At 33.6% G+C, this 13,611-nt stretch overlaps 1 protein-coding gene across 1 annotated transcript in view; it reads left to right on the forward strand.

Annotated features, from left to right (window-relative positions):
• SLC9B1 (solute carrier family 9 member B1) overlaps positions 1 to 13,611 on the forward strand; it is a 48,855-nt gene that overhangs the window by 10,592 nt on the left and 24,652 nt on the right. The window contains exons 3-5 of the mRNA XM_022567052.2: positions 8,709 to 8,879; positions 10,076 to 10,218; positions 11,284 to 11,411. Of these exons, the coding sequence (XP_022422760.2) occupies positions 8,709 to 8,879; positions 10,076 to 10,218; positions 11,284 to 11,411 (442 nt within the window). The remainder of the gene's footprint in view (positions 1 to 8,708; positions 8,880 to 10,075; positions 10,219 to 11,283; positions 11,412 to 13,611) is intronic.

Here is a 13,611-nt window from a genome sequence, read left to right on the forward strand (position 1 = left end):
AGCCAGCATAATTCTTCTTGTTGTCCCTCTAAATGTAATTTGACTATATTTTCTGGATGATTTAAACTTTTTCTTTTCATCTTTGATTTCTACAGTTTAATTATAATGTGACTAGGCATACTGTTCCTTGTATTTATCCTGCTTGGGCTTCACTAGACTTTTTGGACCTGTGTATTGTCTTTCATCAATTTTGAAAAGTCATCTTCTCTTCAAATATTTATTCTGCACCATTCTCTCTCTCCTCTTCTTCTGGGACTTCAATTATACATATGTCACACCATTTCATATTGTTTCATAGGTTTTTTCTTTTTAAATTAATAGCATTTTAAAGCAATTTTTTTAGATTTACCTAAAATATGAGTGGTAAGTACAGAGAGTTTCCATTTAACCCTTTAACCCCTCATACACACATACAGTCTCCCCTATCATTAACACCTTACATTAGTGTGGTATATTTGTTACAATTGATAAACCAATATTATGCATTATTATTAAAGTCCATAAATTACATTAGGGTTCACTCTTTGTGTTCTGCGGGTTTTGACATATTTATAATGACATGCATCCACCATTACAGTATCATGCAGAATAGTTTCAGTGCCCTAAAAACTTCCTGTGCTCTATCTATTCATTCCTCCCTCCTCCTGGAATCCCCTGGCAATCACTGATTTTTTTTTTTTTTTTACTGTCTTCATAGTTTTATAAACTTTAAGAAGTCCTCTTTATTCCTGGAGACTTTCCTCCCAGAGACATCCTTTTCTGCTTCCACCTATGTGGCTGTTTTCTAGGTCTGTGGAAGACTGTGGTCCTAGAGCTTCCTTTCAATGCCCTCTTGGTTTGGATCCACTGTTTCCAAGATTAAAATCCTTCATCTTTCCTGGTTTCCTCCTGGTTTTGCTAGCATACACCCTCAAGTAAGTGCCAAAAAAAAAGGATACATGACAGCTAAACTTTCAGAGACCTCACATATATGAAAATGTTTTTATTCTGCTCTCACATTTGATTAGTTGGGTATATAATTCTAGATTAGAAATAATTTTTCATAGAATTTTGGAAGGGTTTATCTGCTGTCTTCTAGTATCTAGAGTTGCTGCTAAGAAATAGTATATAAATCTGTCTATGATTCATTTGGAAATGGCTTTTTTCAAGGTATCTAGAAGATTTTAGCATCTTCTCTATGTCTTTGCTTTTGCAACATTTTACAGTGATAAGTGTAGGTATGGATCTTTTTTCATGCTTCGTCTTGAGCATTTAGTTGACCTTTTCAACCTGAACACTAAGAAAGTTGCATATTATTTCCTTGATAATTTCCCCCCTCCCCTCCTTTTTTTTTCTTTATTCTCCTTTCTGGTCAGATGTTGGATGACCTGGATTGGTTTTTATCTCATATTTACCACCACTTTATGCTGCTTTCTGTTCTAGGAGATTTCTTTACTTCATTTTCAGTTTTTCATTTTTCCAGTTTTTTATTTCAGCAATCATATTTATTTTATCTCCAAGAACCCTTTTTTGTTCTCTAATTGTTCCTTTCATATGGTATTCTATTCTTATTTTATGTAAATTCTCAAATCTCTGAGAATATAATTAAAAATTTTTGTTTTATTTCATTCTGGTCCCTAAATTATCGGTTTCTTCTGAGGAAAGTTTTTCAGTTTGTTTTGCTTGACTTTTCCTTTTCTTGTTGCTGGGTTTTGTTTTATGTTAATGATCCTCAGTTGTCTGATACTTAAGAAGGAAGGTCTCAATAGCTTATGCAGATATACTATGCTGTTGTGAAGGTAGGACCTGTTGTCAGGTCCCCCCTCTGAGACCATCTTCTGCCTGGGACAGGGCAGGACAAAGCTTTATTGACTGATGGGCTTTAGTTTGTGGTGAATGGACATAGAGCTGACTATGAAGTTGTGGACTTTCCACATGCCAGAATGAGTTGTTTCCACTCTGGAACTCCAACAATCACTCTTAAAGCTTTAGCTGTCCCTTAGGTAATCCATTCAATGACTAAAAGTATGATAAATGTTAGCAGTTTCTAAGCACAGGAATGGAGAGAGGAGTAGAGCTGCTGACTGATGCTGTTGTACCATGTACAAACCCTTGATTAATTTCCCTTTTTTAGGCCCCTTTTCTCACTCCTCCTTTAGCTGTATACTATTTCTAAGCTCAGATTTTCCTCCAGTTTCTATTGTCAAATGGATTTCTTTTGTAGGTACCTCGCATATTTAAGGCTGCAGCTTTCTCTACCTGTTTCCATCCTTCAACCTGGTCCTATCTGCTTTCACCTCCCAGAAGTGTGTGACAACAACTATCTCTTCTCCCCTAATTCTCTTCATGGTGATATGTTTTTTCCTTTTTATATTTCTATACTTTTATTTCAGTTAAGCTTTATATGCCCTGTCTGCCATCTTGAACTAGCTTGGTTTTGTTCTTATGTCCTTTTCTTCCTTCACTTAATCAAAACTCTCATTCATTTAGTTTATCAGCTCTCAGGTTGGTGTTGGGCAAGACAGCAAAAAGATTAATTTCAAACAATGTGCTTATTTATGCTAATAAATATCTGGTTAGTAAAATTTCATGAAATATTACTAACTTTAGGAAAAAATATATGAGGCAGAGAAAAATTTTGTAGCCTTGCTGGAAGAAAGATGTTAGGAAGAATAGAACCCGAGAAATCATCATAGGTCCCTTACAGTAATTTTCTGCCTGAAGCAGTCTCCTCTTCACTTACATCCAGGTATAATTTTTTACTTCAGCTGTTAAAATGGGAGCTGGGAAACTACAGCCCATAGACCAAATCCAGTCCCCTACTTGTTTTATAAAGTTCTATTGTGCTAAAATGGCAAAGTTGGGTATTTGTAACAGAGGCCATATGACTCACAATGCCGAAGATATTTACTGTCTGATCCTTTACTGAAAAAAAATTTTGATCCATCTCCTAGAAGATCATTCCTGTACTATACCCCTTTATTTCCTCTTTCAGGAATTGAGCTGCAATTTCATGAGTAACCTTACAGCCCAAATTTCTCTATCACCTCAGATATAATCTGGGTGGACACCATAAAATCAAAGAATCTTTGTATCTTAAATCAACTGAATTCCATCTTACTTTACTCCCTCTTCCCAGTAACATAGTAACTAAACTTGTTCTGTATACAGTACTCTTATTTTTTAAATAGCAAACATTTGATATTGGTCTATTTGGATTTTTCCTTCCTTCTTGAATTAGTTTTGGTAATTTATGTCTTTCTAGGAGTTTGTTTATTTCATCTAAGTTGTCTAATTTTTTAGCTTGAAGTTGTTTATAATATTTCCTTAACATTCTTTTAATTTCTGTAGGGTCTATAGTGATGTTTCCTCTTTCATTTCTGATTTTGGTGGTTTGTGTCTTCTCTCACTTTTCTTGGTCACTCTAGCTAAAAATTTATCCATTTTGTTGACCTCAAATAATCAATTTTTTGTTTCATTGATTTTCTTTAGTGTTTTACTATTTTCTATTTTATTATTTTCTACTCCAATCTTTTTAATTTCATACATCCTGCTTACTTTTGATTTGGCTTTCTTATCTTTTTCTAACTTTTTAAGATAGATGTTGTGATTGTCAATTTTAGATTATTTATTTCCTTCTAATATATTTTTAAACCTATAAATTTCCCTCTACACACATCGCATTCCTTTAACATTCATATATTCTGTTTTCATTTTTATTCACTTTAAGACATGTTGTAATCCCCTTGTGTTTACCTCTTTGATTCATGATTACCATTTGCATGATATATATTTTTTATCCTTTTATTTTTAGCCTGTTCATTTCACCTGAAGTGTGTTTCTTATAGACACCATATAGTTGGATATTTTTTTAATCCACTATGACAATCTTTGTCTTTTGATTTTAGTCCATTCACATTTAACATAATTACTGATATGGTTAGACTTAGTCTACCATTGCATTATTTCTTATTTGTCATATCTTTTTATTTTTCTGTTCTTACTCTACTGCTTCTTTTGTTTTAACCAAGTATTTTTAGTGTATTATTTTAATTTCTCTGTTAATATTTTAGCTGTATTTTAGAGGCTTTAGTGTGAATGGTTTCTCTAGGAATTACCATAATCACCTTCAACTTTTTACAGTCTACTTCAGTTTAATATTGACGTAATTTGGTATTATATAGCAGCTTTGAGCCAATATACCTCTATATACTGTAAACTCAACAATATTTTGTTATTCTTATTGCTTTTAAAAATCTTAAGCTTTTTTAAAAAAAATTGAGATGAAATGAGAAAAACATATACACAATCTTTTATACTTAGACATTTATTTATCATTTTCAGTGCCCTTTATTCTTTCTTATTGGTTCAAATTACCTTGTGTCATTTTCTTTCAACTTAAAGATTTTCTTTAGTATTTCTTCAGCAAAGATGAATTCTCTTTATTTATTTATTTATTTGTCTGAGAATGTCTTTATTTAAGCTTCATTTTGAAGGATGGTTTTACTGGGTATAGGATTCTTGATTGACAGTTTTTTTTTTTCTGTACTTCTGAAATGTCACTTTACTGCCTTCTGGCCTCCGTTTTTCCTGATGAAAATGTTGCTGTTAATTGTATTACTGTCCCCATATGTAATGAGTCATTTCTCTTGCCACTCGCAAGATTTTTGCTTTGTCTTTGGCTGTCTTTGGTTTCATTAAATTTGGAAATTTGGACATTATATTTTCAAATATTTTCTCCCCCTTTATCTCTCTCTCATCTCCTCCTGGGACTGCCCTTATGCATATGTTAATACTCTTGATGGTATTCCATTGCTATCTGAGGCTCTGTTTATGTTTTTCTTCATTCCTTTTTTCTTGTTGTTCTTCAGATTGATTAATCTCTATTGATCTATTTTCAAGTTTGTTGATATTTTCTTTCACAAGCTCAAATATGCTGTTGAACCGCTCCAGTGAATTTTTCATTTCCGTTGTTGTATGTTTCAATTCTAGGTTTTCTTTTATTAAAAAAATGGAAGTTGGCCTGCCTAAAGTTATGGAGCTGCATTAGATAATCTCTTATAATTTTTTAAATTCAATTTATTTAAACTAAAAACAAAAACAGTTCACCCATTTCTCTCATGCCCATTTTCATTTTAAAGTAAATTTTATCTCTTTATTGATATTCTCTATTAAATGGCACCTTTTTATCGTATTTTAATTATTTATACATATTTATAATAGCTGTTTTGAACACTTTGTAAATCCAACACCTGGACTCACTCAATATCTCTTGATTGCTTTTTTCCTGAGTATGTATCATACTTTCATGTTTCTTTGCACATCTAGTAAATTTGGTTGAAAATTAAACATTTTAATTACACATTATTGCAACTTTGAATTCAGTTTTATTTTTTAGGGTTTTTGTTGTTATTATTATTGTTGTTTTGGTAATTCACATGTACTTAAACTGTGGATTTTAACCTGCCCCATGGTTTGCAGCAGCCAATGGTTCTTATCAGTTTTTTGTTTGTTTATTTTTTTGTTGTTAGCCTATCTTCCTAGCGGTTTCCCTTTTGTCTGCATAGCTTAGTAGTCACCTAATGATTTTCGAGAGACATTGTGTTCAGGCCAATAAGTCTTCCACCCTCTGCCACGTGATCTGTAGGTGGGTTGAAGAATGCATTTAAGGTTGCTGCTAGTACTCAGATCTCACATCATTTTTCTCTTTTTGCCATACTCCTTGAGTCTTCCCTGCATTTGCATACTTGCCCAACTAGCCATGGATATGTAGAGAACTTATTTCAACCATTCAATACCTCTTTCATATCCAATATCTCCCAGTCACATTTTTGGCTGGTCTGCCACTTGCCTCAACTTGGACTGCAACCTCAAACTAGCAAAACTGCATGTTTTCTCTGTCCATTCCCAAACCAGTCTGCCACTTTTAGCCAGCAAGGTCATGGGTTTTCTGCCTCCACTCCATATCAAATCCACTCCACCTCCTCTGGCAGGAAAGCTGCTGGTTTTTACTTCCAACTCCATGCTGGTATAACTAGTTTTTCCCAACTGAGCTGAAGTGGGGGAGAAGGGTGAGAAGAATGGTAGCAATCCCAAGCAGGAAGGCCTCAGACTCTCAGTGATCCTACCCAAAACTCTAGCATTTTTTTCAAGAATAACTGCTTCTCAATTTGATAACTGCCTTTGGTCAGTTTTCAAGGTCCTGAAATGGTTGCTTTTATTATTTTATACAGTTTTATATGTAGACTTTTTTATTGAAATAAACTGTCAACTTCTTCATGTTATCATTGTTGGAAATCCTATATCCAACTTATTTTTATGTCCCCTGATTTAGCAATTTTGATTGGGTATTTGTTATACAATCAAACACTTGTTTAGACCAACCTACATGTTTACAATTCTTTTTGTTCATTTTTCCTTCCTTTATAGTCCTATGTCCTTATTCCTAAAGCATATCTTCTAATAGTTTTTCTGCCAGTAAAAATGGAATATATTCTTAGATATATTTGCTTGACAATATCTTTCATTTGTCCTTTTCTTGAATGATAGTTTAACTTGCTGCAGAATTCAACATTGGATATTTTATCTCTGTACTTTGAAGACCTTATTTCATTATCTTCCAGCTTCTGTTGTTGCTGTTGAGAATTGAGAATCTGCTCTAATGTTTATTTCTTTATGACTAATCTATATTTTTCCCTCTAGATTCTCTAAGGCATTATTTTTGTTTTTGCTGATCTGTAGTTTCTCAACATTGTGTCTAAGTATCTATTTATTTTTATTTAATCCTGGTGAGAATTTATTTTACTTCCTGTGTCCAAATCAATACAGAATTGATTATGATTTTAATCAATTCTATAAATTTGTTAAGCCAATTTTCTTCTCAAATATTGTCTCCTTTTCACTCTTTCTATTCTGTTTCTGAAATTACTATTAGATATATTTTACATCTTTTCCAAAATCTAAATATCTCATATTTTCCATCTCATTTTTCTTGTTATGCTACATTCTAGGTAATTTCCTCATATCTACCAGTTTACCATATTTCTCTTTTCAGCTGTATCTAGCCTGCTGTTTAAGGTATCTAGTGATTTTTAAAATTTCAGTAATTATTTATGGTTTCTTTCTAAATGTTGTATTTGAGTCTTTTACAATGCTTCCAGGTATTTCTTTTCTTATGTCTTAAGTATTTTTTTAATTGTCTTGAGTTTCTTTGAAAATACATATTTTATATTGTCTATCTACTGGTTCTGTTAGCTGAAGTTTTTGGATATCTAAGCCCATTCTTTGTTGTATCTATCAACTTTTGTTCATGGGGATTACTTCTTATTTTGTAAGTTTTTATTATAAATTCAGATTCAGTGGGGTTTTGTCTTTGAGACTTTATGCAGTCTGGAATCAGGAGTGTCTATTAGTGATATTTTGAACTAGCATCTACCAAGTGCCCTAGGGATAGTTCCATGGGAAGATACATTTTATTCCAAATTCAGGGTTTGGGGCTTCCTAAACCATACAAATCATGTAAATTTGAGCCCGAAACATAAGTTAGTTGAAGCCTGTATGAACTCTCAGAAGTGATTTTGCCACCCAGAGACCAGCTAAGACAAACAATCTGCTTTGTCTTCTCCCTTTGTCAGTAGAATAATAATTTCTGGTTCATTCTTTTAGTAAGAGTTCAGTCCTTTAAGTATTCCAATTTTGTGGAGTGGTTACAGTCAGAGAGGAGGGGACAAGAATCTTATTTCTAACTTCCTGCCTTGAGTTTGTCAAAATTCTCCTCTTTTACCCTTGACAGATTGGTACCACCAAAAAGGAGTCACAGCTAAAGAATACACTTAAGCTGTTTCAAGGACCTGAAAAAAAACATTAGAAATTATGATTCATAGTAAATGAAGGTAGCTATTTAATTTGCAGATGGCAGTTTGCAGTATCACCTTCTGTCCTTTATAGAAATCTATGAATTCCCTCTGTGAGTAGGGACTTTCCTTAGTACCTAGTTGACAGAAATAATATGTCTACTACCTTATCATTACTCATCCTGTCCACCTCTACTTCCTATACATAATCTAAGATACTTTTCATTCTCTCAAAGACCAGGTTTACTTTTTTCTCAGCCTTTGTCCCCTTTAATAATTTACACCCAAACATCAACTGAGTTATCCTTTCAATACAAATACTTAGTCTGCTGCCATGAAAAAATGTGGCACACTGTTTGTGACCACCTAGAGGGGTGGGATAGGGAGGGTAGGAGGGAGGGAGACGCAAGTGGGAAGAGATATGGGGACATATGTATATGTATAACCGATTCACTTTGTTATAAAGCAGAAACTAACACACCATTGTAAAGCAATTATACTCCAATAAAGATGTTAAAAAAAAATGTGGCACACTTCCACTATGATCTTCAATAAATTTGAGAACTCATCACAACTCTTCATATTGCCATGACATTTAAAAAATGTCATATATTATGAGAAAGCTTAGCACTTTAAAGGATTCACATATAGTTTAAAACTATTTTTTAATAAAAATACTTTTTTTTAGATTGACAAGGACTTTGGAATATATGTTAAACAGACATTTCTTTAACCACACTAGCAAGCAACATTAGTGTACATTATGTATCATTATATAGGATTGGCTATTAATATATTCGATGAAATCAAATTCCTCTCATATGTATATATCTATGTCTAGGTAGATATATAGACATGCACTTTTTTATATTTCAGGAGCTATACTTTTTATGGTATGGTGTGTAACCTGGTCATTCTCAGGCCCTGAAGTTCTTCCTGATGGAAGTTTATTTGGACTGTTAATTATCTTTTATGGTGCTGTTATTGGTGGGAAACTTTTGGAAATCATTAGAATACCTTCAGTGCCTCAACTTCCCCCTGTTCTTGGTAAGTGAATAATTAGCTCTCATTTTTTTGTCATTGACCACATGTAAATTATGACTATATTCTAGTCAGAGTAGATATAATTTAGAACTATTTCAATGTAATATGATCTATATAGCTTTTTTATATGTGTACTTATTATATATGTGTAAATATAGCTTGTTTATAGAAGTATTTATTCTCTATACACACACAGATTTTTCCTGAAATGTATTTTAAAATACTTTAAATATACTCAGTATATGATTCTTGTTGCTTTATCATTTAATAGGACATTTTTTACTTAACTTTACATATATTGTAGAAAAGGAAAAATTTGAAAAAAACTGAATTTTTCTGTAGATAACCTAATTCAAATACAATTACAAGATTCAAATGTTATAGTGACTAGGGCACCAAAAGGTTTTATAGTTTTTGGGTGAGCTGTTTGAGCATCTCCACTATGTATATTCATCAATGCATCACCTGCCTAAACAATGGTACCCCCTATTTCTTCATCACCATTATTATAATTCTCCAGGCAGAGGAAAATTAGTGGAAGAACTTCTATCAGAGGTGCATTATATCTTCTAAGTATTCAATACATTCAAATATTTAGTTACTGTCAATAGAGGTAATCACTCTCGCTTAACTCTAACACCCTTTCTGTGTTCAAAACACCCATTCAGCACCTCCCAAGTATTTACTGAATCTTTTTTCCTCCTCTCCAAAACTTCCGCTTTTGTCCTAGCTCAGCCTCTTTGTTTCTAACCATTCCATGGACTATGGCAGAGCTTTCTATCTGGTATCTCCTTCAGTTTTATGTCTATCTAATTTGCCAAGGCCATCACATAGAAAATACAAGACTCATTATCTCACTTCCTGCCTAAAACTTTCCCATGGTGCCTTACTCTGCCAAAACAGGGGAGGGTAGAGGGTAGGGGTAGCTTTCCATGATCTGGCCCCTCCAGCCCATTCCCCACTCCCATCCTACTCCTTTATGTTCCAGCAATACTGAATTGCTTGTTGCACCCCATTGACATATATCATTTCTTATATCCATTCCTTGATTTATGCTGTTTCCTCTACTTGCATGTAACCTGCCCTTCACCAAAGTAGTGAGAGACATAGTGTGTTTGAAGAAGGGAAATTAAACATTTCTGTTTTCTCTCTTGGGAAAATGAACTGAATCAGACATGGTTTATTTTCTTTCTTCTAAGGGATGTTACTGGCTGGTTTTACCGTTAGGAATGTTCCATTCCTCAGTGATCACGTCTATATTAGTAACACAATGTCTTCAACTTTAAGAAACACTGCCCTTACCATTATTCTAGTGCAAGCTGGGCTTGGACTCGATCCACAGGTAGATTTCCAATTATACCTTGAGTATAATTATTTTCAATATTAGAGGCTGGTGGAAAAGAAAAAGAGGCAGAGTTTTTCTTACAGCTGTTCCAGGTAGAGCAAAACTAAGACAAAGAACAAAGATTTTGTAGAAACATTGACACCTTAATTTCTACTTCTGGTTATATTACTGATATGAAAAGAAATCTCTGTGATATAAGATCTCTATTGGAGATAATCTTTAATTATTTACATAGAGATAAATGTCCCTTATGCAACATTTGTATCATTTTAGAGTTGTGGCTCTTCTGTGAAGAACTATTTACTTTTCTGTTAACAAAGGATAAGGTCATCCTGTAAAAGGTTATTGCTTTGGTTTTGTTTTCTCAGAATGATTAAGAATTTCAATAATACTATTGTTTCATGATTTTTTCCCACAGAACTTGTTCCTGATTATCTTTACGTTTTTGTAAAAGCTAATCTTTTCAAATATTTCTTAAAATATTACTGTCTAGGGATCATAAATCTATTGGGGTTTTTAAAGATGGATATTCATGAATATACCAGCTATTCAGGATATAACAAATGTGGCAAATATATAAGACTGGTGGAAGTATCTTAAGAGCATAAATAATTATAGACAGTGATAATTTATTGTATTATCCAGTAGAAAATTTGAACCAATAAGAAAATTTTAAAGTTTTCCCTTTCAGTTAATTATGCAGTTTTTAAGTGATTTTCTCTTTTGGCATAATTATTACCGCTAATCAAACAGTTCATCCCTACAAGTTAACTGATGGAGGTAAACCTACAGGTTACTTTCATTATACTATTTACTAGGAAGATTAAGGGAGGTAGAAATAGTTATTTAATCACAGAGAAATAGGTCATTTTTAATAATTAAAATACAAGTGTTTTATAAACTATGAAATAGTTTATAATCCAATATATGATGACATAAAATGAGCTGCATTAGCATTTAAAGCCCAATGTGACATCTGGAATGTATTTCAATATTTGCTTAAAATAATTTTCTTATTGCCCAGTATAGGTTTGTCTAAATGTGACTATGTTTATATTTCAGGCTTTGAAGCATTTGAAAGGAGTTTGTTTAAGATTGTCTATGGGTCCATGCCTCATAGAGGCATGTTCAACTGCTGTTGTTTCCCACTTCCTTATGAATTTTCCCTGGCAATGGGGATTTCTATTAGGGTAACTTTTTTTCATTTTTCTCTATGAAAATATTCAGTTAAAATTCATGGTTTTAAATTATTGAAATATTTAGAATATTGTATAGACAAAATTATCATTAAAATTATTTTCGCAATGGTAGAAAATCTTGGAAATCAGTTGGTCAGAAACAGAGCCATGTCCTAAATCTACAATATCCTTAACAAATATTCATAGTCTCTAAATGCTTAATGCCAAGATAATTCACGTCATCAATTTATTTTTTCCTCCTATACTGTAATCTATCTCTATTTTTAACCTACCTAATGACTTCTTCCTTATATACCGTATGTACATAGATATAAAATCTGTATCTATTATATGTAATATATGTATTATATATGAAAGATATTTTGTATAGATGTAGATATTATAACAAAAAACAGCAAACACTATTTTCCTAGATCCAATGTCCCAACTATTATTATCCACCATCCATTTCCCTTCATGTCCAAATTCCTCAGGATAATAGTCTATAATCATTATCTCTGTACCCTGAGCTTCTTTTCATTTTTCAATCCATTTAACTTTTGCCTCCACTTATCCATTCCAGTGGATGCCATGTGCATTTCTAAAAGATAAGGGCATTCTCTAACTAAATTAACAACAATTTCTTATTATCCTTGGGTGATTTTTAAAAAAATTTTGATCTACTCAATATTTGGTGGAATCTTTGAATCAGTCAAAGGATTGGGTATCCATTTTTTTGTCCAGGTCTTGAATATATCTTTTGTCTCTCCTCAGTTCTCTTTTATTATGTCCTTTTGTAACTCCCCCCTCCATATCTATTAAGTTTTTCTTTATATTTCTCATCTGCTTGCCTTTGCAGTACACACTGGAAAATTTTCTCTGCTCAGTCCTCTAGCTTATTAACTCACTCTACAGTTATGTCCCTATCACCTATTTATTTATTTAACTTTGGCAATTAATTGTTAATTTCTAAGAACAATAGTTAAATGCTATGAACAGATAGAGTATACTTTCATGATTCTGAGGATATTTAGTTATTCTGAAGTCATGTTCTTGTTGTTCTCTTTTTAGTATATCTCTTTCCTTGGGTATAAATTATTCCATTTGATGAACATCGTGCCTCAATTCAAAGTGTTAGCTTTCCCCAAATATTTGGTGATACTTTAATGGGTACTCATTTTTTTAATTGAAACTTCCTATTAACCTGTGCTTTGTTTTATCTGTTTGCTATTGCCTTCTTGCAGGAAATAGGCCAGTCATGCTACCAAGCAAGTTTCCTTAGAAGCTCAGGCTGAGATTAAGATTTTTCTTTGGCCACACCTCGTAGCTTGTGGGATCTTAGTTCCCCACCCAGAGATTGAACCTGGGCCACAGCAGTGAAAGTGCCAAGTCCTAACCACTGGACTCCCAGGGAATTCCCTAAGATTCTTATGCAAATGATTTATTAAGGGAGCTCTCAGTAGAAACCTCTGAGTGAAGAAAGACAAATAGGAGTGTGGGAAAAGTCAGTGGTTCCAAAACTTTGCTACCCATTAAAATCACCTGGGGAGTTTTTGAAAATCCCAGAAATTAGAGGAGTGATGTCACAAGATGGCAGAATAGGAAACTCCAGGCTCACTTTCCCACATGGAGACACTCTCATAACAATATGAGGACCAGATTACCTTTATGGTAACTCCAGAAACCACTTGAGAGGTTATATATAGCATTCCATGCAAGCACAGTGCCAAGAAGAGGCACAATGGAGCAATTAGAACATTCCATTGCACTTACCCACCATACCCCACGTCCCTCCTACAGAGCAAGGGCAATCAGGAGGAAACTCCCAATTTTTGAGTTCTCCCTCAGGAGGAAAAGAAAAAGCTGGAACATGTGTCTCATATTCTGGCTTTTAAAGAGGCTGCCCAAGGCACTGGTTTCTGTCTCATCTGACTTGGAACATTGACAGAAAAGAGAGTGGCACATTTTAGATGCCCGAGGTCCACTGAGAACAAAGGTGAGTCTTGTGCATTGCTTTACTCCAGAGATATTGATTGCAGTACTGCTGATAGATACCTGGGGTTACTCTGGAGTAGGAAAAAGCCAAAGTCCAGCTGGAGATAATGCCCCAAAGCCTGGAGAAGGCACATTCCAGAAAGGTTTGAGAGACTCCCAGAATCGTTAGCTGGGATGATTGGTGAAGGTCTTTCCCTAGTGAAGAATTTCATAAAGA

This window comes from Delphinapterus leucas, chromosome 5 (genome assembly GCF_059928025.1).
Source record: "Delphinapterus leucas isolate spDelLeu-1000000601 "Yukka" chromosome 5, BTC_Dleu_Yukka2, whole genome shotgun sequence".
Lineage (NCBI taxonomy): Eukaryota > Metazoa > Chordata > Mammalia > Artiodactyla > Monodontidae > Delphinapterus > Delphinapterus leucas.